Source organism: Littorina saxatilis, linkage group LG14 (genome assembly GCF_037325665.1).
Source record: "Littorina saxatilis isolate snail1 linkage group LG14, US_GU_Lsax_2.0, whole genome shotgun sequence".
Classification (NCBI taxonomy): domain Eukaryota; kingdom Metazoa; phylum Mollusca; class Gastropoda; order Littorinimorpha; family Littorinidae; genus Littorina; species Littorina saxatilis.
Genome location: NC_090258.1, coordinates 32,023,169 through 32,051,127, shown reverse-complemented (window position 1 = coordinate 32,051,127; position 27,959 = coordinate 32,023,169). Strand labels below are relative to the sequence as shown.

General features: G+C 45.7%; 1 protein-coding gene across 1 annotated transcript; it reads right to left on the bottom strand.

Moving 5' to 3' along the window:
- Positions 1-27,899, bottom strand: LOC138947583 (methyl-CpG-binding domain protein 5/6 homolog sba-like). Its single transcript, XM_070319084.1, has 10 exons — positions 27,753-27,899; positions 25,324-26,415; positions 21,877-22,233; positions 20,045-20,113; positions 18,720-19,501; positions 12,223-12,485; positions 6,530-10,335; positions 5,508-6,123; positions 3,824-3,935; positions 1-3,548 (listed from the first exon to the last, which is right to left on the bottom strand). Exons 2-9 carry the CDS (start codon positions 25,879-25,881, stop codon positions 3,841-3,843), a joined length of 6,546 nt encoding a protein of 2,181 aa, XP_070175185.1. The 5' UTR covers positions 25,882-26,415; positions 27,753-27,899; the 3' UTR covers positions 1-3,548; positions 3,824-3,840.
- Positions 27,900-27,959: the final 60 nt, after the last annotated feature.

Below are 27,959 nucleotides of genomic sequence, written 5' to 3'. Positions count from 1 at the left end.
GGGAAGTGGGCAGAGATAAGAAAGACGGTCATTATTAAAACAGGTGCTAGAATAGAACATGGTTGCTACAAAATCATTTACATGTATCTGCAATTAAAAGCACTTGAAAAATTAAATTTCAAGTTTTAAATTTAATAAGACAATTACTTCATTAAAACAATAATATTCTAAGTCTTCCTTTTTTAAGTTCATAAACAGTTTTTAAGATCGTGTTCGGATCAGAAGCTACATCATCTCGTATTAGAAATTCTTAACTGACTGGATTGATTCAATTGAATTTTCACATCCAAACTGGCAGCAGAGGAACATATTGAATAATATACCCTTGAAAAAAGTTAAGGACAGGTATACAAAAATCTTTAAAAATTTAGAAAAAAACAAGGGTCAAATAATTTTATTGAAGCTTGCCTTTTCATAAAATTCCCAAAAGGACTATGAGTGTTGCTCTTAAAACATTTTTTGCAGTCTTTTTTATTACACCATGCTAAACACGTGGAAACATTCTGCTTTTAGTAGAAAAGGGGGTGGTTTTCAAAGTCCTTTGAAATCCGTGCAAAACATGCCAGGGAAAACACTTGTATTGCACATACTACAACAGGGTCCTGGCCATAAGCGGCGCTCACCTGTTGGTGTTTAAAAGCCGACACACTGATGAAATAATGCACTGTAGCAACTTACCTCCACTACTGCGAAACTGATACATTTTCTTCACTGGTCCTTAACTTTATTGAATAGTATATGGTTTTCTGACTGTCAATCCTGTCTGTTAACCTTCACCGGATCATGCTTTGGGCAACACAGTCCGGACGATGTGGGTTGTGTACGACCCATACTTTAAAATAAGGATTCAACGTAAAAAGTATGGGTCGTACACGACCTACGCCATGAGAATAGGGATAAACTCTTTACCGCCTCTTGGCAGAGAATGGGTCGTACACAACCCACGCCATCCTAATAGGGATAAACATTGTAAAATCCTTCTTTAATTCTATGTGGGTCACCCATGACCCTCATCATCCGCACTGCCCAGTTCAAATTACATCTTTGTTTATTTGTTTGTTTACAAGATAATCCTTCAGAAAGCGGTCGATGTGAAGGGTCCTAAGGTGTTAGAGGATTACATTAATTATTAATCAAAACTTCCCAATAGTTTCAGAGATACAGACACTTTTGTGAGGCTTTGGGTCGTCCACAACCCAGGAAGCACGGTAAAGGTTGAAGATAAAATGTACAGCCTATCACTATGATGGAGAAGAACAGTAATATAGAATATCTCAGATTTGTTTCCTCTTTGTCATCAAACCCTAACCTTTGCCTTGTTTGTTTGCTTGATTGTTTTGGTGTGTGCTAGTTTCTTTCTTTGTTTGCATAAGGCAGATGAGCTTCATCAGATCCCTTACTGTCAACACAATGTAAGAGAGACAACTCATTTTCAAATCAACGTGTTACACCTCCCCCAGTTACTTCCCTTAATGAAGAACCCAGCTCCCGAACTAACGACCGTTTTTTCAGGTAAAACTTCTTTAACATAACAAAAGAAATAAAAACTTCTTTAACATTACAAAAGAAACATGCTCATGTTTCCATAATTTCTGAATCACAAGTGGTAAGGAAAATCCTACGGCAGTGAAAGAAAGACGAAATAAGCAGGCAGTACCTTGCTAACCTCACAAATAAAAGCCCCAGCCTCAACAACAGAAACATGCTAACAATTGATGCATTAAAGTAGCATTAACAGCACACACAAAAAAAGTGTAACAGGTTTGCAAACAGTGTATCAAAATAAAATCTAAGGCAAAAAAAAAAATAGTCTGTTTACGGTATCCCGACCGACCCTATTTTTTCGCGCGACCCCAGACTTTTTTTTTTGGCATTTGGGGGAGAATTTTTTTTTTTTTTTTTTAAAACAAATTTTAAAAAAAGGTCAGTTTTTTGGCAAAATAACTTAAAAATATGTTTTTTTAGAAAAAAATAAAAAATAAAATCCCGACCCTATTTGTTTTGCTTATGTTACCGTAAACAGGCTATTTTTTTTTGGGGGGGGCCTAAAGCAAAAACAATTTCCAAAAAATCTGTACATAAAAGCAGTACATATTTTGCCATTTCAAACTCAAAAACAAAAAATGAAAAATTCAAGTCACAATCCTTTGAAAACAGCCAGCCTTTAAAACATAAACAAAGCACAGCGAATCACATTAACAGGCTATATTCTTTCTTGATGTACACAAAATGCTTCAAATTATGCACAAATATCAACAAAATGAAAAGTATCATTGTAATTATATTACAATTTGCGGATGAAAAACACCAGAAAACTGCACACTACCGAATATTCAACTGTACACAAAGCCAGTGGAAACATTTCTCTGACCGAGTCCAGAAGTTCGTGGGATTTTATCAATACCAGCACTCACACATACAGGTACACACACACACACACACACGCATAAACCCACGCAGAGGGCTTAATGAATCTCTTGTATAGAACAAAGAAACTCGGTTCTAACACCAAGTTTTGTTTTCACAACACATTGCAACCAACAGTCCCTGCCGCAGGTGTTGGTCAAATCTGATTTATAATAATGAGATGCATCGCAATTGTCTGGACACTTTCTTACACAGGTATGGCCTGATTCCAGTGGAACATGTCAAAGAAAAGTAACGTTATCCACACTCTGCCGAAGAATACGTTCCAGGCGCTGATCTAAGTTAAATTTCTGCTTCTATCCAGCGAAAAGTTTCATTTTTTCTTTCTTTATTTGGTGTTTAACGTCGTTTTCAACCACGCAGGTTATATCGCGACGGGGAAAGGGGGGAGATGGATAGAGCCACTTGTCAATTGTTTCTTGTTCACAAAAGCACTAATCAAAAATTTGCTCCAGGGGCTTGCAACGTAGTACAATGTATTACCTTACTGGGAGAATGCAAGTTTCCAGTACAAAGAACTTAACATTTCTTACATCCTGCTTGACTAAAATCTTTACAAAAATGGACTATATTCTATACAAGAAACACTTAACAAGGGTAAAAAGAGAAACAGAATCCGTTAGTCGCCTCTTACTGGGGAGCATCGGGTAAATTCTTCCCCCTAACCCGCGGGGGGTGAAAAGTTTCATGAATGTGTGAAAGTAGGGATCAGTTGTTGAATTCAGGTCTAGCAGCCAAATTATAGTTAACATTTGAGTATAACCATATTTATTTATTTCTTTTTTTCAAACGACGAGAGATGTAAGGAGTTATTCAAAAAAGTTTTAAAGCAACAAAACCAAAAAGAAGAGGAAGTAGACAAGCTGACTTCAATTTGTAAATGGATTTTTTAAGAATGCACAATCTTTCCAGCTTTGACCGTCTGCAAGATAAGACCAGCTATCCACATGTTTGCATTTATATCTACATCCTGACGCAGGCAGCACGAGCAGCAGTCCATAGCTGTCAAGGTCATTTGGAGAAAGAAGAAAAGGCTGAAGAATGCTTGCAGTACACACATCCACAAAACTCCTCTGCAGAGCTTGCTCCTAGAGTTCACCTCCTGGACTTAAACTGCATTCCTGGAATGAGATCATTAACAGGCACGAAATCATGAAACTGTCAAAAAGCATGACATGCGCGCTCTCTCTCTCTCTCTCTCTCTGTCTGTCTGTCTGTCTGTCTGTCTGTCTGTCTGTCTGTCTGTCTCTCTCTGTCTGTCTGTCTGTCTGTCTGTCTGTCTGTCTCTCTCTCTCTCTCTCTCTCTCTCTCTCTCTCTCTCTCTCTCTCTCTCACATACAACCAACTAATCAAAAATCGTATTAGCTACCTTTACTTTACAATTCAATTCACTCACATAGCCATCAGACGTCATTACGTTCTGACAGGCCCTTGTCCAATCAGATTGTTGGCTGGAGATGACATCACAACGCCTGCCAATGCCACTCCCCCCGGACCGTTTGCCAGCACTGTAACAATGCACACAGAATGAAGGAATCAGCACAATACTAAAAAGTTGCTGCAAAAAGTGCAAAGTTGCTGGTGTAAAGTGTGGTAAATAAGAACAATTGTCATCATTTTCACAAGTTTTCATTCACAAGCACCTGGGAAATAAATCTCATGTTCCCCAGGCAATAAATCCCCGGTTACCATAGTTGCAGGAAGCAGGTTATACATGGATAATCAAAAGCAAACCCAATAGAAACGCTCGGGGATTCTTCGGCTCTTTTCATTGGTGTTTTCCCAGACATAAATAGACGACACGACACTGCTTTGCAAAGTTCCAAAAACGAACTGGCAAAAGTAAACAAAAAACAAAACTACTTCATGAAAGGTCATACATTCATCAAAAACAAATGAAACCTAGCAATATGTTTTGTCTTCTTACAGAGTCATGGAGTGCAAGTATCTGTGTTTCGATACACAGACGTTCGGAGAAACATGAACATCAAGTTCAAGTAAAACGACCCCTGACACACACATTTTGACCCGTGCACAAGAGGTTGTATCGATAAACGAAGCACAAATAAGAAACAATAATAAAAGCAAAGAAACTAGCAACAAGATATGCAAACATCTCACAAAGCCGAGCAAGCAGAATGACAGGTCTATTGAAAAACAAAGAGGTACTAAGTCGGAAACAAGATCGCGATTCTTTCCTTCGCTGCACGACGCAAATCTTCTGTGACCTTTGACCAAACGTAGCTTCCACATTCGATCACTCAGCTTAATATTTACAACAGAAAGCCGAGGGGGTGGAATACCGAGATGAACCTACAGAACTGTGCATCCTCAAACCTGACATATTCATCCCAACATTTAATGTTCTCAAAAACGCAGAAAGTTGCTTTCACACACCAGCTTTGATTGCCAGTGGTTATCAAACCGGGACTCGTGTGGTTATCAGCACGGAACCCGTGTTTCAAAGCATGGCTCCCTGGGTTGATTGTGCACTTATTTTCTCACTACCAAAAATGATGACAAAAACGATGTTTGGTGGTTTGTTGACAGACCAGCTTTTTTGTCGGTCCTCGGGGGGCATATCGACTTTTGTTTCATATTTATTGACCGCAGCCTTCGTCAATAAATATGAAACAAAAGACGATATGCTCCCCCTCGGACCGACAAAAAAGCTGGTCTGTCAACAACCCATCAAACATCTTATAATATCAATTAAACAGCTAAGAGCAAGGTGTGCGATATATAAAGATATTGCAAAAAAAGCAGAGTAAAACCAACTTTTGCTATGTCCATCGATCCATCCGTCCGTCCATCAATCAAGAAGATAACCATAACTTCTGTCCTGCAAAGCCAGCCTTGAGTCGCCTTGTGGTCAGATATGTGCGCGTTATAAATTCTCGTATTATTATTATTATTATTATCCATTAATCCAAACTTTAAGTGTTGTAAATTCGGAATTGGGGGAAAAATGTTTACTTTACACATGAATGCACATGTGAAATTTTCACTTGTATGACACATCTCTACACGCAAGAGCGACAAATCCCTACCTTTCACGTTAACAAAAACAAAATATTCACCTTTAGTGGCGGTGGCAGCAGAGCACCCTTGCCTCACCACCCTCTGGCGTCCCCCAGACACACCGCCTCGGAGATCTGACGCTGAGCATTCTCCATTCACCGCAGACCTCAGCGCCATGTGGTTGGAATCCACGCCACTCCGAGCCAATGCCTTCGCTGATAATCTCGTCTTCAAACCATCCGAGGAACGAAGCTTTGCTTCCTGAGTACCGCCACCAGAGTGGGAAAGCTTAGGCTGAGCGCCCGCAGAGACCATAGGCTGAACGGTCTGCACACGCGAGTTATCTACAGAAGAAGCTACAGTCGATGAAGAGGAAGATCTTAGCGTCCTGGCACCAGGCGAAACCTGTTCAGAACTTCCCACCTCGGAGCTTTCTTGTGTTGGGCAAGCGTCTGTAATACTTTTATCCCTGCCGGGGGAGGGTGCGGCTACAATCCCGAACGACTCATAGCCTTCCTTCTCGGTCTCTGCATCCTGCTGCATGTCGATGCCTTCGTCGTGCTGCTGCGTTGCGTCTGAGCCCTGATCGTGTTGCTGTGTGGCCAGGCCTTGCTGGAGGTGCGTGAAGAACTGGGCGGGTAGCATCTGTGCGGCAGTAGGATCCACTGTGGTGACCTGGACAGAATCAGAGCGAATAGTTCAGTGTTATTCCCAGCCTCAGAGGACAATAGGTTAATCGAAACTGGATTAAAACTATGTATAGGTCCCAACGTTCTGGCTCTGTCTGCTTTGGAGGAAAATTGAAGCCAGCTCAGAAAATATCCTACTATCAAAACTTATCAGACAGTCAACCAGCCATGGGTAAAAAAAATGAGTCAAAATAGTATGCGTCACTGAACAAAGACCGAGGCCTGTGAACAACACTGCTTGGTGTTTTTTTATCCCCATCACAGTTTTTGCTGTTAGTGTTAAGGGGTGGTCGAAAATGAAAGTCCTGACATCTCTTCCCCCCCCCCCCCCCCCCACACACACACAAACACAAACGGACACACACACACACACACACAAACCTCTACCATACCTGGTGAGGGATGCAGCCCTGCAGTTGCTGCCAGACCAGTTGCTGGAGTTGCAGCGTTTGCAACTGCTGGAGCTGCAGACTGTTGAGGCTGTTCCACATCTGCTGGATGCCCAGTGGGGTCAAGGCCACAGGGCCAAGCTGCGACAGGTCCGGCACCGCTGCAGCAGATTGCTGCGGCGCTGCAGGCAGAAACAGCTGCGTAGTGTTGCACAGCTTGTCAACGGGAGCGGAAGAGAAGGCCTGGTTGTTGAGGACCTGCATGAAGGGCACACCTCCTCCGGGCAGCACCAGCACCTGTTGTTGCTGGGCATCATGCTGTAGCTGTTGGAGGTCGTGCGAGGCTGGGTTTAGATCCACGTCTTTTTCAACACCCCCTGCTTCACAGGTATCTGCTTTCTGCTGATGATCGTTCTCCCCCTTCTCCTCTTCTGCTTCTTCCTGTAGACCTTGCGTATCCTGCGCTTTCTCCTCTGGGTTCAAATCCCCACCAGCTTTGCCTGAAAGCTGAGCCTGGGCGGCTAGAGGACTAGTTATGAGCAGAGGGTTCGTGAAAGTTGCTGCAGCCATGGCAGGGAGTGCCAGAGTGTTGAGGAACTGCTGCTGCTGTTGCTGCTGCTGCTGCTGAGCGACTAACGCCGGATTGTTGCCAATGGCGGGAATGACCTGGGTCAGGCTGTTGGTGACGTTGCTGACCATGGGGAGGGAGATGGGGGGCATGGGGGCGTTGAAAGCCAGGATGGACGGCAGGAGATTGTTCAGCATGACGGCCTCGCCGCCCATGTTCATACTGTCGGTGTTGTGCCCTAAGGGTTGCTGGTTCAGACCCTGAACCTGGGAAAAACTTTGGTTGATGCTGTGCCCTATGTTGTGCGCCACGTGTACACTGTGGCCTGGATGACTGGAGATGCCCTGCTGGGGAAGGTGGTGGACTGTCGACCCTGACCCTTTCACCGTCATCTGAGGAGAGGCCAACGGTTGACCCTGACCCCCCGGAGAGGGGGCAGCGACAGAGTCCACAACTTTGGGAGAGAGGTTCATTGTTTTACCGACGTTCATTCCCACAGACACACTGGCCATCAAATTGCCGGATAAGTCTACGGAGATTCCTTGCATAGGCTCCGCCCCCAGCCCCATCAGCTGCTGGTTGATTGGCAGCAAGACGTTGAGTGGCAGACCTTGCAGCTGCGACAGACCCGGAGTGAGAACAGCACCATTCTGAAACTGGGCGGCTGGCAACATGCCAGTCGTCATCATATTCCCATTTGGGATCAGCTGAAGCGGAAGTGTCCCAGGTTGGTTGATGTTGGATGCCTGGTTCACTCCGATCAAACCGGCAGCCATCATTGCTGCTGCGGTCTTAGCGTTCAGTTCTGAGCTGCTGTTCATTGAGGGGTCTACCTGCTGTGGTTGTAGCTGTTGTTGTTGTTGTTGTAGCTGTTGTTGCTGTTGTTGTTGTAGCTGTTGTTGCTGTAGCTGTTGTTGTTGTAGTTGCTGTTGCATAGCTACCATGGACACATCCTGCCCAGCCATGCCGTTGGCTTGCAAGATGGCGGGGAAGAGGAACGGCCCTAGAGGGGTCTGCTGGGACAGCTGGGCTCTGGCGGCGGCCGTCAAAAGACTGCTGGCGGGGAAATCGGGAGTGGCGTTCCCGCTCCCCCCCACCCCCAGAGTAGCGTTGGCATTGCTGCCAGGCAGAGAATACTGTGTGAGAGCTTGCTGCAGGGCCAGGAGATTCAGGTGATTGCCACCCCCACCCCCACCCCCTACCAGCACTTGAGACAGGTCCGGCAGTTGCAAGGGGATTGTTCCCACCAGAGGGCCCTGAGCGCAGGGATCGGCCACGGCTGGTTGAGCGAGAGGGGGAAACGTGGCCGGAGAAACACACTCCTGCAAGCAGGCAGGATTGATGTTGTTCACTTTGGTGGCAGCTGAGACAGCTTTCGTTCGGGTTTTCGCTTTGGGCGACACTTTCTTCTTGGTTTGCACAGAAGGTTGTTGCATGACCACCGTCCCACCACAGTGGCACTCCTGGGAACAGCTGGACACTTTGGGAGACATCTGATCGCGCTCCGTTTTCCCCACAAACAGCCTGTTGTTGTTGTGGTTGGTGCCAGAGCCAGCACAACCGCACATGACCTTAGCCACTGAAGATTGCGCAGGAGAAACCTTGCTGTCTTCCAAGGGACAGGGCGATGCTTCACCATGCGGCTCCTTTTTGAACGTCATCTCAGCCACCTTCGTGTTCACACCTGGAGAAGGTTCTCCGCAGTCCTGCTCCACCTTAATGAGCGGAATGACAGAAGCGGTGTGGGGGGACACTTTTGGGTAGAGGTTGGGAACACTGGTGGGGGAATTGAGGTCCATATTGCAACTGGCCAACGAGTTGTTGATAATGGCCGCCTGCTGAGCCACGAACACGGCCGGGTTCTCCAGGAACGACACGGAACACGGCAAGGAGCTGACTGCCTGCGGGAACACATTGGAAGCGGTGGTGGTGGTGGTGGTGGTGGCGGTGGTGGAGGAGGAGAGGGTGGACGGTATCACACATTTGGAAACGACGGGGAGGGATGAGATGCCCCCAGGAGAACTCTGCATCTGCAGCTTGCCCCTTCCGTCACACGGCGACGTTCTGTCAACAATGCTGTTGAGTTTCTGTTTGTCTTTCTTGCTGCGCGGCCGTTTGCTCTTCGGTTTGCCCGTGTCCAGCCACATGGGCTCTGCCTGGGGGAACATACCCTGGTACATGCCCCCACCCGCAATCTCCTGCGTGAATCCGGGAGGGGGAGGAGGGGCAGGGCCGTGATGGGGTGGAGGGTGAGGGTGTTGGTGCTGGGGAGGCCACATGGCCTGAGAGTTCATGCGCATGTTCTGAAACATGGGGTGGGGTTGCGGCTGCGGGTGGCGTTGCTGGTGGTGAAGGGGGAGGTTCTGGGGGTGGGGATGGCGAGGGTGACCTGGATGACCTCCCTGCTGCTGCATATTCATGGGGTAGACCATGGTGCCGGGGTAGCCGTGCTGGGGGTAGCCGCCTTGCTGTGGGTGGTGGGGGTTGTGGGCGTAGCCGAGTTGGAACTGGGAGGGGGGTACCCCAAGATGGCTGACAGGCCGAGGCCCCTGCCCTCCAAAGGAAGGATGATTAGGTGCACCGTACGACACACTCTGAGGATGAGGGCTGTGGTGCAGCTGCTGTTGCTGTTGTTGTTGTTGATGTTGCTGTTGCATAAAAAACGACTGTTTTATGTCCTCCTGTGGTATAACATTACACTGCGCTGTGCTGACAGCAGCAAAATGACGCGGGTCCATGTGGTTCGGGTTCATTCCCCCCACCCCTGCCCCCATCCTCACAAAACCGGGATTCCTCCCGCCAAACTCTAACTTTGCAGCAAACTGCGGGCCCAGACTGTCAGGCATGTCCCCGCCCCCGACAGAACCTCCGGGCGTACTGCGCATGCTGGCGGGGGAGTGCGGAGTTCTAGGGGAGGGGGTGGGGTAGAGAGAACCAGCGTTGTCAGCCAAACATGTGGGCGTTGCCGTAGGGGTGGGGGGCATGGAAACGGCTCCGCCCTTCTCCAGCTTCACCTCCGTAGAACTGGGCCTGCTCATACTGGCTGTGGTGGCGGCGGAGTCTGGTCTCGGAGACCGCTGCGGAGTGCTGTTGGTGTTGTTGTGGAGAGTCTGGGCGGCGTGTTTGTTGACGGCATTGGTGATGGAGGTCTTCAGCTTGGAGTCCACAACCAGGGGAGACACCAGCAGCGTGTCGCCCAGCTTGCCTTTGTCGCGCTTACGACACTTGGCAGGAGGTCCGTCTAAAGAACACACACAGAGACTGGTTTAGGTTGGGTGCACCAAACAGAGAATTGAGTAGGCCAATAACAAAAATTCAATGTTTCCGATTCCCTGACCAACCCTATGTTTGTTCCTCCCCAGCATGGAATTTTGTTTACCCATCAGCACCTTCGCCTGAAAGCGGCCTACGGCTGCCTAAAAAGCGGGGTAAAAACGCTCATATGCCTAAAAGATGGTGGAAGTTTCAACCCAAGGACAAAGAAGAAGACCCTGGCTTCAGCCCCGGCTAGTAGCCAGCACTTGTGCTCTCATATAGGATTTACTTTCTCTAAAAATTGTGGAAGAGTACATAACTCTATTTCAGGTGCCCCGTATAGAAAAGTTATGTCAACCACTGCGATTCCTTCCACAACCAACCTCTTTCTCTTCTGTACAACTTCAGGGTTTAACCAAAATGTTTGGTAAATCAACGAAGTTTCAATAATTTATGGGACAAAACCCTCACACAGAGCAAGCCTACAAGCTAGGCAAAACAAAATGACACGCTCAGGGTTTCATTTACAAGTGCGCCCTGCGCCATTGGCGCATCAAATCTGAAAATGTCCCATCACTATTCCCTTCAGTGCGTCAAAGGGCGCATTGAGATTACGTACCACTGCGCCACTAAATGTACACTTTCTATAGATAACACGATATAGCGGCTAATTCTCAGATGGCACCATATTGCACCATTTTGCATCATTGGTAAAAAAACAAGAAGGGCAAAGCCCATACGACTCACATGCTTGACCTTTACATGACCTTGACCTTCAGCTAAACCTAGCAATGACATCATACACTAAGAACTGCTTTACACATTTTTCCTACCAAAATGCATGTGACCTTGACCCAAGGTCAAGGTCATCCAAGGTCATGCAACACAAAGCTGTTAATTCAAGACATAGGAAGTACAATGGTGCTTATTGGCTCTTTCTACCATGAGATATGGTCACTTTTAGTGGTTCACTACCTTATTTTGGTCACATTTCATAAGGGTCAAAGTGACCTTGACCTTAATCATATGTGACCAAATGTGTCTCATGATGAAAGCATAACATGTGCCCCACATAATTTTTAAGTTTGAAACAGTTATCTTCCATAGTTCAGGGTCAAGGTCACTTCAAAATATGTATACAATCCAACTTTGAAGAGCTCCTGTGACCTTGACCTTGAAGCAAGGTAAACCAAACTGGTATCAAAAGATGGGGCTTACTTTGCCCTATATATCATATATAGGTGAGGTATTAAATCTCAAAAACTTCAGAGAAAATGTGAAAAATGTGAAAAATAGCTGTTTTTTAGACAACATTTATGGCCCCTGCGACCTTGACCTTGAAGCAAGGTCAAGATGCTATGTATGTTTTTTGGGGCCTTGTCATCATACACCATCTTGCCAAATTTGGTACTGATAGACTGAATAGTGTCCAAGAAATATCCAACGTTAAAGTTTTCCGGACGGACGGACGGACGCCAGGACGGACGGACGGACGACTTGGGTGAGTACATAGACTCACTTTTGCTTCGCATGTGAGTCAAAAACCGCGCACAGGCCTCGTATGTGCGTCTTGCCTTTGACTATGACCCATCGGAATTTGGCTGAGGGGGACAAATGTCCCATTGCCTTTTTCTCCCAGTCTTCTTCTTCTTCTTCTTCTGCGTTCGTGGGCTGAAACTCCCATGTACACTCGTGTTTTAGCACGAATGGAATTTTACGTGTATGACCGTTTTTACTTCTCCCAGGCTAAACCCTGCACGCTGATAGGTGGGAGAAAAGAAAATGAAGCTGACCCACTCGTCAAGTCTGCACCTGAAAATCGATAAAGCTTGACAAAGTGAAAGAAATGAAAATAAAGAAAGAATACGCTTACCTGATTTGCCGTGTGAATCCTGCCCGGCAGTGGAGCTTTGAAATGCAGCCAGGGCCAACACCTTCCGCTTGTGGTTGCATAACTTGGTCAGGTCACCAGAGCATGTCACGTCTTCCATACTCCACATCCGTCCTTCCACCGAGGGGTCAAAGTTGAAGGTCTGTTCGACCACCAGGGGGCACTCCAGACCACACTTGCAGGTGTTGTTCTGCGTCAGGTACGTGCGAATCTCCTCACACGATGACAGGCAGACGTTGCTTGGGCTGAAAAAGAAAAGAAAACGGATAAGCATAAATAAAAAATTTTAGTAATAAATTTTCATTTGATTAATATACTTACCCAACTCACATATAGCAATTAACCCTAGTTCAGTGCTGGTAACGCTGTACGCGTCCCCTTGGTAACAAGAGTAAAAAGAGTGACTAATACCCATACCGGTATCAAGGTCAGACCAATACTGAGTCCATCTTCGTTATGCGCGCGCATATGCCGCCATTTGTCTTCATTTCTAACCGAAGCGCAACTCACTTCCTTTTTTAGATAGATATAACCCCAATAGCGGGGAGGCGGGAGGGAATAAACGATGTGAGTTGGGCAAGTATATTAATCAAATGAAAATTTATTACTAAAATTTTTGATTAAATTACATGTCTTATCCCAACTCACATATATAGCAGATTGCTACTATAGGTGGAGGGAACTCACCATATCAAGAATAGAGAACCTGTCTTGCCGCTACCAACGCTGGTAAGGCAGAACTGCCATCCTGTTGTGTTCCAGCAACATCTCTAAGATAGAAGTTGATGAAAATGTCCTCCGAGCGCCAGTAAGCCGACTCTAGGACCTCTGATAGGCGCCCAGAACGGAGGACTGCTAGCGAAGAGGCCCAGGCTCTAGCCTCGTGGGCTCTGGCAGCAGTTAGAGGTAGGACTGCCCGATTGTCCCCTGACTGGCTTTGCCACCAAATGTAGGCTTGCCTAATCGTTGTGGACACCCATTTAGCCAGGGTGACTCGAGAAATATCTTTCCCCCGAGCCGTGTTGAGGGAGATAAATAGCAGTTTTTGAGTTTCTGAGCGAATGGGCAATGTCCGAGACAGGTACCTGCTGAGCGCCCTAACAGGACAATTACATAAGTCCGGGTCTCCAGGAGCAAGAACGTTGCTCAAGGGGGGAATGTGAATAAGAGGGGATGTTTGACCAGGCTTCTGATTCTTAGCAATAAAATCTGGCCTAAACTTAAGAGAAATAGAGCCATCTTTTTCGAAAGAAATATCCTTAGAGAGTCCAGATAAAGCGTGAACTTCGCTACCACATCTAGCGGTAGCAATCAAAACAAGAAACAAAGCCTTACGCGTCACGTTAGCCAAACTGGCCGAACGTAGAGGCTCAAAGTCCCCAGAAGCAAGAAATCTCAAAACCAAAAACAGATCCCAAGCAGGGAGCTGAGACCTAGCACGAGCTGTGTCTAGGGAAGCCCCCTTGATAACACTAGCAATGACGCCCCCAAGATTAATTTTATGCCCTAACTGCCTGAGTGTAGAAGAGATCGCTGATCTCCTAACTCTAAGCGAAGAGGGAGAACCTCCTTGATCAGATAACCAAGACAGGTGATTGGCTACATGCATTGACCTAGGAGACAAAGGATTAACCCCGTTATCAGAACACCATTTAGACCAGGACGACCAGTGTGAAGAATACACGGAGCTGGTCGAATCCCTGTGAGAGTGCTGCACCAATTTCAAAGTCGAGGCCGAGGCACCTGCACGGAGCAGAGAGACTCGGACAGAATCCACCCGTGAAGCTGCAGAGCTTGCGGATTTTCGTGCGGCACGCCCGACCGAGGTTGAACTAAATCGCCCTTTCTTACTCCAAGAGGAATCGGCGGACGAACCGCAAGACGGAGTAAGTCTGGGTACCAATGTTGGCTGGGCCAGAGAGGGGCAACCAGCACCAACGCTGGTCTCTCGAGGTCTACCTTTCTCACGACTTTGCCCAGAAGGCAAAAGGGAGGGAAGGCATAGGCCACTAGGCCTGTCCAATCCATCTCGAGAGCATTCACTCCCCATGTTTGTGGGTCCGGAAAAGGGGACACAAACACGGGTAGTCTGGTGGAAAACCTTGTCGCGAACAAGTCTATGGACGGCTTGTACACCTGAGCCCAGAGCCGATGCAACGCCTGATGAGACAGTGTCCACTCCGAATGAAGGACTTTGTCTCCCCTGCTGAGGGCATCTGCCAAAACATTGAGACTGCCCTGCAGATACTTTGCTGAAAGCAGGATGCGATGATTGCTGCACCAAATCAGAATGTGACACGCACTGTCTGACAGACTCTGAGACCGAGAGTCCCACCCTGACGGTTGATGTAAGCCGCCACGGTCATGTTGTCCGTATGTAACCTGACATGACTGTCTGTCAACAGAGGCAGAAACGCCTGAAGACCCAGAGCCACAGCTTCCAATTCCAACTCGACCTGGACGTTCCAGCACTGAATCGCTTGATTCCATCTTGCTTGTAAAGCTGCCTGAAACGGCCTTTTGTGAACTCTGCCAAGCGGAACCAGCGAAGCCATAGATTCCATCTGACCCAGCAGGGAGGACAATTCCCGAGCTGTGGATCGATTCTTTCCGTAAAGAGAGCGAATCAGTGCCTGTAATTTGTTCACCCTTCTTTGAGAAGGGCGGACTGTCCAGTTTAGAGTATCAAACTCTATCCCCAAGTACGTGAAACTCTGGGACGGTTCCGACTCCGACTTCGTCAGATTCACTGTGAAGCCTAGTTGCCAAGCCTGCCTGAGGACCAACTGTGTGTGTGTCCTGCACATGTCCTGGTCCTGATGTAGAATGAGCCAGTCGTCCAGATAGGCCCTCAATCGTACCCCTTCTTGCCTCACCAGGGCACAGAGCTGACGAACGATCATGGTGAAGGTCCAAGGAGAGAGAGACAGACCGAACGGAAGAGCTCGGAATTGAAAAATTCTGTCTCCCCATCGGAAGCGCAGCCATTTCCTGTCCGCTACATTCATCAGGACGTGAAAATATGCATCTGTCAAATCGACCGACGTGGCCCAGTCTCCTGGTCGGAGAGCCTCCCTCACCGAGAACGGGATCTCCCTAGTGAATTTCACCACCCGGAGATATCTGTTCAGAGTTGACAGATCGAGTACCGGTCGCCATGCTCTCGAAGCTTTGGGAACCACAAACAGGCGGCCGTAAAACCCCAGAGACCCTTGATCGTGGACCTCCTCAATAGCTTCCTTCAAAAGGAGGGAGGCCACCTCTCCCTGCACTGCAAACTTGGCCTCCGGGTCTCTTGGAAATTTGAAAGGCGGAGGTACCCTGGTCAGAGGTGCCTTTCCCTCTGCCCAGAGAAGCCGGAATCCCGAACGCACTATCCCTAACACCCACTCGCTGGCCACCAAGCGCGACCAGGAAGTGATGGGCCCTGGAGAGGCCGCCCGCCACCACAATGGTGGGGGCTGCGGGGATCAGAGGTTCGGGAGGGCATCATTGGGGGTGGGGCTTACGCCCCGACCCCCTAGAACCACCAAAGGAAGGGCCTTTCTTCTGATATGGAGCGCCTCTGCCCCTACCTCGAGAAGAAAAGCTCTGGCTCTGTGCCTTGCCGCCACCAGAAGAAGAGGCCTGAGCCTTTTGCTGACCCTGAGGCTTGCTCTGCACCTTCGGAAAACCCTGGTGCGCGATCCGAGCAATGGCAAGATCTCTCGCATCCTGAGTCTCCTTTTGCAACGCGTCCAGAGAAGGACGACCCAACAGAGACCCCTCCGTGAAAGGTGAGACCTTCAAGTTCTCAATCGTTCCTTTATCTCTGATCTTAGATCCCGAAAGGAAGGCCGATCTACGAGAATGTACTGCATGAGTGTACAGTCGGGCAGACAAACTCATCTGTTCTTGTGAAACCCTGGCTAAAGTAGCCAACAGGGTAGTCACATCTACCGAAGAGGCATCGAACCGGAACTCAAATGGATCAAGAGACGTTGCAATCGACCTTGACAACGATCTCTGAAGAGATTCCGAAACAGAAGCTACCTCCAGCAAAGAACGTCCAGTTTCTTCCAATGCCCTAAGGGAGGCTTCGGTGTAGGGGACAGGCCTGTCCTTACCATAACCGTCCTCCCTCAAAGTGGCCAGTTCTGGTGTGACCAGAAGAGAAGAACGTGGCAGCGCAAAAGCCTCAACAAGATTGATGGGCGGTGCATTCAAGTTGAACTTCCAATTGATGGCCAAAAATGCAGAAGCTTGCTGATCCACTTGAGCCAGCCAAGGCTTAGCCGAATCCGGAGCCGGACTGTGTTGAGCCAACAAAGGCACTGCAACACCCGGAACTCCCATTTGAGAGCGTGATTTGGACAAAACTTTCGCCATCTCAAAAGCCGCAGACGGAGATTCCCGAAAGCGGAAAGAGCCTTTAGTCTTCTTGAGACCGCGGAAATCACTGAGTGCAGAAGGTGGAAGAGCGTACTGAAATTTCGACTCGACCACTCCCTCCTCAAAATATCTGGAAGCCGTTTCCGCTGCCAACGCAACCGCAGTTGACAGCCTCTGCGGCAACCGGAAATCAGTGCCTTCCTCCACAGCGGAAGCACCATCGTCAGTATAACCTTCATACACTTCCATGCAATCCGGAAGTTGACCCCCACATTGACTACCATAGTCCAAAGGAGAGTCAACCGGAAGGGAAGGCGAACGTGGTGAATCAACCGAACGTAAGCCGCCCTTACTGACTTCTTCCTGCCCACCGGGCGGAAGCGGAAGCTGATCTGCCAGTACACCATCTTGTGACGTGTCCGGGAGAAACAGATCTTCCGTGCGAATCTCAGAGTCCCTACCTCAAACTGACCGACCGACTGAACGGCACGGGCCGGCCCGGAGATGAGAACTTTCACCCCGTCGCACCACGAAAGGGGTTACTTCCTTCTGAGACCGCGCTCCACTTTGGCCGGAAAACCCGGTTACTCGTGGAGCTGACATACCTTGAGAAGATACAGGCACAACTCAAGACCGGACACTCGCCAAGGGGGAGTGAGCGTCAAAGGCGTCATGCGTCGCGTGAACATCAGCATGGGTGACCGTGGCGGAAGGGGAAGGGCGCATCTTGGCCAGCGAAGCAACATCTGCCATACCGGAAGGAAGAGCCCGTAGCTCAGCTCTCGTCGAGGAAATTTCTGACGCCAGAGAGCTAACCTGCGAACTAAGTGACAAAAGCAAGGAAGCTACGTCCGCAGCGACCAAACCTGAACCAGCAGAAGAGCTAGGCTCTTTCACAACTTTATCGTCCTTGACAGGCTTGTCCGAGGACTTAACCGGCAAAATGGAGGTTGCCGGCAAATCGACCAAAATATCAATGCATTTTTTGGAAGACGGTTCTACAACAGTAACAACAGCCTGGCCTGAATGTCTAGGTTTCCTAGGCGTTTTCTTAGGAGAAGACTCAGCAGGTACCTGCTTGGGAGGATGCTTCTTCCTGCCGCTATCGGCCATGACAAAATGAACTCACGAAAAATTTTTATCAAAACAATTTTACAAGTACAAATTTAGGCCAAATGTAGCCAGAAAACCGTGTAAAATAAGGAAAGACCTCACCACAACAGGCTGCAAAGTCCAAGACAAAGAAGAAGATACCAAGGGGAATGAAACCAAGTCCAAGACCCAGTAACAAAAGCTGTCAAAACAGCAGGAGTGTACAAAACAGCGACCAACTCGTCTGAGCGCTGGGTTAGGAATGAAGACAAATGGCAGCATATGCGCGCGCATAAGGAAGACGGACTCAGTATTGGTCTGGCCTTGATACCGGTATGGGTATTAGACACTCTTTTTTAGAGTTGTCTCCCTTGTTACCAAGGGGATGCGTACAGCGTTACCAGCACTGAACTAGGTTTAATTTCTATATATATATATATGTAAGTTGGGATAAGATATGTAATTTAATTGAATTTAAATTAATTTAACTGCCATTTCTTACTCTCATATAATTATCATCTTCATTATCTGAATTCTTTAGGTATTAAAATTCTTGTTTTACCCATCACATTAAAACTACATTCAGATATTCAAAATTATATTTGTTGTATTTCAAAGCTGCTTACAATCGATAACATACATCAATCTAAAAGTCACAGGGAAGAAAAAATTAAAGAAAGAAACAAGATGTGTTAGGCAAAATTAATACACAAATTTAGTCAATCTGTGGAACTCACAGAATAAAACTGAACGCACTGCATACATTAGCTCCAAGATTAGTAAACAACAGGTTGGCTGAAACCCTGCAGCTGAGAAAGCACTGACACATTGCCTCGGTAACACAAGCACAATGAACCTAATTTGCACACAACAAATTTTCTTAATTTGTTTGCTTTTTTTTCAATCCAAGCATTCATTTTTGGATTCAGGAGATGATAAACAACATAATGCAATAATTTAAAAATCTTTCAGCAAAAATGAAATTTTCATCCCAATTTGTCATATCGTTGACCCACCTGAAATACAGCACTCTCCCGTCCTCCACCACTCGGCGCCAGCTGTACGGAACCTTCACCATGCTGTTCTCCAGCTTCCCACAATCCCCTGACATGCTCTCATGCGTGGAAGTGGACGCTGCCGTGGAGGGTGTGGAGGGAGACATGGAGCCCCGCCCTGATTCATCTTTCCCGTCCGCATCGGAAGACTGGCTTCCAGTCGGGGAGGACTGCGTTTTGTGCTCGCAGGAAGACGCGCTGACTTGCGGCATACAACTGATGGTGGTGGTGAGGGGGACGGTGGTGTGGATGGTGGTGGCTGTTGTGGAGGAGATGCTGCAGGCCGAGGTCGTCACGGTTACCGTCGTGGTTGTCAGAGCACCTGGGCTGACGCTTGTCAATGCTGTTTCGTTTGAGAAAACTTCTCCAGTTACAGGCGCTGCCATTTTAACCATCGGCGGAGCAGCAACAACCACTCTGCTGGCAGTCGCTGCAGTCGTCAAGCAGCTTTGGGTAGAGGAGTTGACAACGCTGACTCCCAACACAGTAGGTTTGCCTGTGTGCTGCAGGTCTACTGACGCCTTCCCTGCACACTGGATATTTCTGACCTCGTTGCTTATGTTGAGGGCAGTGGCAGCAGGAATAGTCTGCGTCATGATCAGCTGACCTCTTGGCGCCATGACAACCTGGTTTCGAATTCCGCCTCCCATCATGTTCCCCAGCGCTCCGGACACATGGACCTGTCGCACCCCTGAGAAGTTGACACCTGTTGCCGTGGCGACCTGGTTTGGAGATAATGTGTTCTGTGGGAATAAATTTGAAACAAAGCTGTGAACTTGCGTACACTGGAATTTTGAAAGGATGTGCGAGTAACATACACACAGAAGTAAACATGACAACAAGTAAAATTAGAATACTGGTCAAGGCTGGGCTGGGGGGGGGGAGGGGGAGGTGGGAGAAGGAGGGAGAGACATTGCTCTGAAAAGATACTGCGTTCATACCGACAATACTATCCATGCTGACATACTGATCTTGTAAGATTGTACATTCTATACATTACTTGATAATGATATGCTCTGGGAATCGACTGTGCATGCAATCTGGCAATAAGCAAACCAAACAGAAAACATAAGGCCTTGTTATAACTTGATAAATATGCAGTTTCATCCTTTTAGCTTTTACTTACTCTCTTTTCATATTTTTTTGCTCTTTAACTCTTATTTTCTTGCTTTCTTTTAAGGCTTTACCAATAAATACTAACAAGGACCAATGCCATTTTGCTTTTAAAAAAACTGTCTTGCAACAGGTTGAGGCACTGCAAGGTACAGGTAAAAGGAGCAAGTTACCTGAAAAGCCTGTCCTCCTGGTGACACCTGCATCCCACTTGGTGACACCTGAATAGCACCTGGTGACACCTGTCAATCAAACAAAAACAGTGACAGGCTCTTGCTTAGAAACAGACAGCCTTTCCCTGTCTTACCAGTGGCAAAGAACACAAGAAAATCAAAAAGAAAAGTGTTCAGCACTTTACAGTTTACACAACAGACACACGCTAAGGCAAAAAAAAAAAGTCTGTTTACGGTAACATAGGCCAAAAAAAATAGGGTCGGTAGGTCGGGATATTTTTTTTTCTTCCAAAAAAACATATTTTTAAGTTATTTTGCCAAAAAACAAATTTTTTTTTTCTCCCCCAAATGCCCCCAAAACGTCAAGGGTCGCGCGGAAAAAATAGGGTCGGTCGGGATACCGTAAACAGACTTTTTTTTTTTGGCCTAAGTAATATCAAATTTATCATAACAAGTAAACTAAACAACAGTAACAACTGGCATCGAGGGGTGTCACTAAAACTCGAAAAGACACGAAAAGACGCGAAAAGACACGAAAACACGTGAAAAGACGCGACGCGAAAAGAAACGAAAAGACAGCAAATAGATACGAAAAGACGCACAAATACACGAAAACACACCTTTGACCCTTTCACCACTGACACTCACACAGTGCATTCACACCTTCTTGTAACAATCACCTCCTCACAGCTCACACACATTATTAAACTGAGGCTTTGAGTTTTGATCTGAGCGCATCAAACATTCCCACACGAACGTGTTATCAGCGGCTACCCCGGGTAACTCATAAAAGTTACGCAACTGACCACACGCCAGCTGAGCTGGTATTCGATCCATCCGATCCGACAAAGGAATTAACATCTACTTGACAAAACGCTGATTCCCCCAACATACCCAGTCAAGCTGGCGGCACATCACATTACGACCACCTGGGGCCCAAGCTATCCGTTTATGGCGAGCTTCTCACAAATGACCGCCCACTTCAAAAAGATAAGGACTTCCTTCACCCAAAGGAGACTGTTAATTGTGTGCAGCTGGCTGGAGAGAGAGATAGAGAGAGAGAGAGAGAGAGAGAGAGAGAGAGAGAGAGAGAGAGAGAGAGAGAGAGAGAGAGAGAGAGAGAGAATTGAATTGAATTGAAATTTATTTTACGAGGGCGACAGAATAAGCAATGTATACATGCTTCTTTTCATCCGGCCCTCGCCCATTGAGGGGTAACAAACAAGATGAAATAAAAGATAAGAGAGAGAGAGAGAGAGAGAGAGAGAGAGAGAGAGTGTGCATGTTTTGATGATTGTTTATATTAAATCACCAATCTCGACTAAAAACAGTTACATGTACCAGGACTTTTCGTCTCTTTTCGTGTCTTTTCGCGTCTTTTTGTGTCTTTTCGCATTTTAGTAGGACCGGGCATCGAGACCAAAATCTAGAAACCACAGCTGTCAGAGCAATATCAGAAATGCAAACAAGTGTCACAGTCAATGCAAGGATTTGAAGCACTGGCAAATATGGGCGAGTCATGCTTGAAATTCAACCACCTGCAATTTCACTCTCCAATACTCCTTACCAATAAAAATCGTTCAAATCAAGAACCTTGTGTGTTTCAATATTTTAAATATTTGGTTCAGTTTATCAAGCTAATAAATTATTTGCCTCCTAATTAAGACATGTATCTCCATTATGAAGACCAATCTTTGTGATTTTGTTTGGGCCACGATAGCCTGATAGGACTAGGAGTGGGCCTTATATTCAATTTCAGGGTTTTCTTACTGTGGGCCACACGACAAAATATAATCAAAGACCTTTAACACTATCTTCACTTAAATTTTTACCTGCAAACCAGCAGGACTGCCATGCAGGACCTGAACATTCTGAAAACTGGCCACATTCTGTTGTTGTTGTTGCTGCTGTTGTTGTTGCTGGATGCCCGTTGCCACAGTTGGTTGTTGAATGAACGTTGCCATTGCCGTCTGTTGTTTTTGCTGCTGAAAATGTGACCACAGCTGCCCTATGCTGGGCAGTGTAGGCTGCTGTTGTTGTTGTTGTTGTTGCTGCTGTTGTTGTGGTTGGGTGTTGTTGGTGTGGTTGATGTTGTTGGTGCTGATGGCTTGGGGCAGACTCATCCAGCTGGTGAAGTTCTTGTAGCCCCCACCAGGTGCAGCAGCGGAGGTGGCGATTTTCTGCGTCACCTGCACAGATACCAAAAGTAACTTTAACATCGGAGTTCATCGATCTGATAAACAAAAGGGAAGTAAGCGCTCTAAATGCATATTATGACATGTGTAATAGAGTAAAAGGGAGTTATTCGGAACCATTCTCCTGGCACCTGAGAGAATAACAAGCATTGAAATGAACAAGCGACTTAATTCATCCTTTTTACATTTACTCAAGTTTTGACTAAATGTTTTAACATAGAGGGGGGAATCGAGACGAGGGTCGTGGTGTATGTGTGTGTGTCACTGTGTGTGTGTGTGTGTGTCTGTGTGTGTGTAGAGCGATTCAGAGTAAACTACTGGACCGATCTTTATGAAATTTTTCATGAGAGTTCCTGGGTATGATATCCCCAGACGTTTTTTTTCATTTTTTCGATAAATGTCTTTGATGACGTCATATCCGGCATTTTGTAAAAGTTGAGGCTGCACTGTCACACCCTCATTTTTCAATAAAATTGATTAAAACTTTGGCCAAGCAATCTTCGACGAAGGCCGGACTTTGGGATTGCATTTCAGCTTGGAGGCTTAAAAATTAATTTATGACTTTGGTCATTAAAAATCTGAAAATTGTAATCAATTTTTTTTTTTAAACGATCTAAAATTACGTTTATTGTATTCTTCATCATTTTCTGATTCCAAAAACATATAAATATGTTATATTCGGATTAAAAACCAGCTCTGAAAATTAAAAATATAAAAATTATGATTAAAATTAAATTTCCGAAATCGATTTAAAAACAATTTCATCTTATTCCTTGTCCGTTCCTGATTCCAAAAACATATATATATATGATATGTTTGGATTAAAAACACGTTCAGAGAGTTAAAAAGAATAGAGATACAGAAAAGCGTGCTATCCTCCTCAGCGCCACCGCTACCGCGCTTTTCTGGATTGTTAATTTCACTGCCTTTGCCACGAGCGGTGGACAGACGATGCTACGAATGTACGGTGTTACGGAAAAAATGCAATGCGTTCAGTTTCATTCTGTGAGTTCGACTGAGCTTGACTAAATGTATTTTCGCCTTACGCGACTTGTTTTTTATTGGAGTTCTTCAGTTAAATTAGATAAAACCAACACAAGAATAAAATTACTGTAACTAGTGTAAGCTCACAATCTGGAAATGATCTAACATCTAGTGATCTACCTCACACAAAAAACAAGTCGCGTAAGGCGAAATTACTACATTTAGTCAAGCTGTGGAACTCACAGATTGAAACTGAACGTAGTCCGCCGCTAGTGCAAAAGGCAGTGAAAGTGACGAGCCTGTTTGGCGCGGTAGCGATTGCGCTGTGCTTCATAGCACGCTTTACTGTACCTCTCTTCGTTTTAACTTTCTGAGCGTGTTTTTAATCCAAACATATCATATCTATATGTTTTTGGAATCAGGAACCGACAAGGAATAAGATGAAATAGTTTTTAAAATGATTTCGGAAATTTAATTTTGATCATAATTTTTATATTTTTAATTTTCAGAGCTTGTTTTTAATCCAAATATAACATATGTATATATATGTTTTTGGAATCAGAAAATGACGAAGAATAAGATGAAATTGTTTTTGGATCGTTTAATAAAAAAAAATTTTAATTACAAGTTTCCGATTTTTAATGACCAAACTCACTCATTAGTTTTTAAGCCACCAAGCTGAAATGCAATACCAAACCCCGGCCTTCGTCAAAGATTGCTTTGCCAAAATTTCAATCAATTTAATTGAAAAATGAGGGTGTGACAGTGCCGCCTCAACTTTTACAAAAAGCCGGATATGACGTCATCAAAGGTATTTATCGAAAAAATGAAAAAAACGTCCGGGGATATCATACCCAGGAACTCTCATGTCAAATTTCATAAAGATCGGCCCAGTAGTTTAGTCTGAATTGCTCTACACACACACACAGACAGACAGACAGACAGACAGACAGACAGACAGACAGACAGACAGACAGACACACACACACACACATGTACACCACGACCCTCATCTCGATTCCCCCCTCTATGTTAAAACATTTAGTCAAAACTTGACTAAATGTAAAAAAGAAAAAACCCACCTTAAAGCAGACATATTATCAATGCATGTAGTACGTCGATTTGTACATACATGTATGCAATTGCAAAGTCAAATTCTCAATCTCAAAGTCACACCAGGTGAAAACCAAGCACTTCTGATAAGAAGTTTAAGGAGAAGTAGCACACCTTTTAGAGTCTATCTGGCATAAGGAACCCACTGAATTTCAGTTTGACCGTCAGCACAGTGTGTGCTGTCAGATTCCCATGTAAAATATTTCAAGTTATTAGGCCAAAAAAAAAAAAAGGTCTGTTTACGGTAACATAGGCCAAAAAAATAGGGTCGGTAGGTTGGAATTTTTTTCTCCTTTTTTTTCTCTCCAAAAAACCATATTTTTACGTTATTTTGCAAAAAAAACAAGATTTTTTTTTTCCCCCCCCAAATGCCAAAAAAAAGTCTAGGGTCGCGCGAAAAAAATAGGGTCGGTCGGGTTACCGTAAACAGACTATTTTTTTTTTGGCCTTATTATTTTGACCCCACCCAGCTGACATAGTGACAACAGTGGAGCCCCCATTTCAGTAGCGAAATTCTTGAAATAACTCCGCTGGGTTGGTATGTGCTGTGAAATAGTGACTACTCTTGGAAACATTGACTGAGGCAAGCTTTCCCACATGACTTACTGACTATACGGCTATAGGCCGGTTTATTAGTGAGAGGTGTGTCTCAACACGTGCTCCTTATCCACTTGTGGAAACACCCCTCACTGGAGACTGGGCTATAATGTCACGTGGGAAAGCGTTTCCCAATGTTTCCAAAGAGTGTTCAATCTGTCACAACCCATACCAACCTCACAAAGTTATTTCCCAACATCGTCTATAAGAAAACAATCTTAAAAAAAAAATAAATAAATAAATAAATTCAGGTCTTATTAACTTATTTCAGTTAATGGAGGTTAATTTTCAGAGGTTTGAACAAAAAGAGAGCGGGGAGGGGAGAGGAGGAGCTTAATGTTAAATTTAAAAGCCCAAAAAGTCCATGGTACTCACGTAATCGATACTCACCACGTTAGGGCTGAGGTTGCCGTACACATCCACCATGGCCTGGGGAGAACACAGCTGCTCCTGACCCATGGACAGACCAGTGGTCGCCATGGGAAACACGTTCTGGCGTCCGACCACCGTAGGCCCTTGCACCATACTTAGCGTCCCCACCTGCTGCTGCTGCTGAAGATGTTGCTGCAGCTGCTGTTGTTGTAGCTGTTGCTGCTGGAGTTGTTGCTGTTGGATTTGTTGCTGTTGAAGTTGTTGCTGATTTTGGAGTTGTTGCTGATGTTGGAGTTGTTGCTGATGTTGCAGCTGCTGCTGCTGGTGTTGTAGAGGGTGTTGTTGGGGACTGTAGATGATGTTCTTGCCAGCCATGGTGGCCATCTGTGTCGCCTGGACGGGAACGGACGCCAGTTTGGCCGACAGCTGCTGTTGCTGGAGGTCCCCTGCTCCATGGAAGGTGTAGGGATAGATACCGCCTGTAACATTCTGCGCGCCTGCTTGCTGGTTCCCGGCGGCCGGAGTCGTGGCTATGCCCAAGTTGAAACCGTACTGTTGACTGCCATCATAGTTCATGTTTAACCCTGGGGGCTGGGACAGACGCAGCGCCCTGGGTTAATTTCTACACTGCTAACATGTTCTTCCACTTTCTTGTCCCAGCTTTGCAGGAGCAGGTGAAACTATGTCTTGCCCGGCCAACACTCCATGATGCATCAAGATCAAGTGTACTGAACTGAACAAAAACTAATAGAGGTGCACCAGTCCTAGCTGTGCCTGTTTACACTGATTGTACTCAAAAGACTTGGCTTTGTTCCTGCAAATCAGTCAGTGTTAAGTACAACTTTACAAGTCCTTTCTTTCAGCTGCTTGGTATATGTTTAACTAACCAAAAGATAATTATAGCATAGCCAGAAAGGCTAATTGTCAGAGTCAACAAGTTGTTAATCAAAGTCCATGAACAGCACTCTGTCTCTGGTCACTGCTCTGAAAAGCAGCCGTGCTTGATGAGTTGATGAGACAACACAATAAACTGATGTCTTTCTACATTTTTGAATGTCTTCAGTAAAGGTGTATCAAATCAGGTGAGGTACAGCTTCTCCTGGAGAAAAACTGCACACACAGAAGAATACATAACCTCTCACAAGAATACACAAGATGTATTTGCTTAACAGATTTGAGGCTATACAGCCCCGAAAGTCAAAACAACTGTGCACTAGCCATGGGCTAGTGATTCTGAACATTATTAGCCAGAGAGCAAACTTTACTAGCCAAACCAACAATTTGTTTCAGCAACTTTACTTGCATTTGGCGAGTAGATGTACATTTCTACTCGCCAGTTTCATATTTCTACTCACCATGGCGAGTAAAATACTCGCCACTTTCAGGTCTGCTAGTGCTATACAGACAGTGAGATACAGATCGTTTATAAAAAATAAAATTTATTCAAATTGATCAAAAATGCCTCCAAACCTAAACACATGGTGATGTCAGTTAGCTTGGCCTAGTTCATCTAGTTCATCTGCCCTAAAAAGAGAATGACAAAGAATGTGAAGGCTTACAGCTGCTGCGCACAGACCTTAGACAAACTTTGACACAAACAGAAGAGATTATAAGTAAAATAGACATGAATATTATCCAAATGAATACTGTGAGTACTAGACAAGATTATTACTGGGATTGAATTTCAAAGACCCTGTCATTGTCTCACTCTCAGTCACGAAAAGTGAACAAAACAATACAACAAGTACAATAACAAACGTAAACAAAAGATTATTAGACCTTTGTTCAGTCAATGACTATAAATTTCAGCCAAAACAAAATGACTTGCTTCCCGTGGCTATGACTGTACAGCTGACTTATGTGGCGACTAGGCTCAGACATCGTGAGACTGTTACTCAATTCTATCCCCATCTGGGACAGTCGACATGCCAGCACTGGCAAGGATGAACCAGTTTCGAGGAGTATGTAGGTTAACCAAAATTAGTCTCCAAATAGCAAATAATCACGAAAGGATGCCTCCTGATGACTAAGCAATCATAATCGCTCCGCAAACGTGGTTTCTATTTCAACCGAGTATGAATAAATTATGCCAAAAACAAACGAAATGCATGCTAGGTCGGGGGGACTGCCTGTGTTATGGTTCTCCTCGATGTTGCGTGCTCATTGGATGTCAAGGACGCTAAAACCACAAACCAGACAGCTATTTTTATCCGTCTGCACGCATATCCTCGTGGTCGTAATATTGCCGAAGCACACACAGCTCAAAGTAACAGCCACCGCTTGAGACATTGGACTTAAATGTTAAAATGGTCCATGGGACGGCATTCGCATCTGGGCCTAAATCCGACAGGTGGTGAACCCCCTCTCCCGTTGATTTCTGCTCGTTTTCCTGATCGGGAAATCGGGGTAGGTGCGCTGGTGATCGAAAAGGTTACTGTACGACTCACCTTTCTGGCTGGCCGCGCAAGTGTTAGTATGGATCCGTGTAATCCTAGTGCACTTATTGCCATCATACTAGGCTGTCCAATTCCCGAGATTTATCTAATATAAAATTTTACATTTATTCATGATATTTATCATGGCTGAAGTGCATCTACGCATGCGCAATTTTCCCACAATGCGTCAGTTCGACCTGAACAGGAAGTAACCTGCGA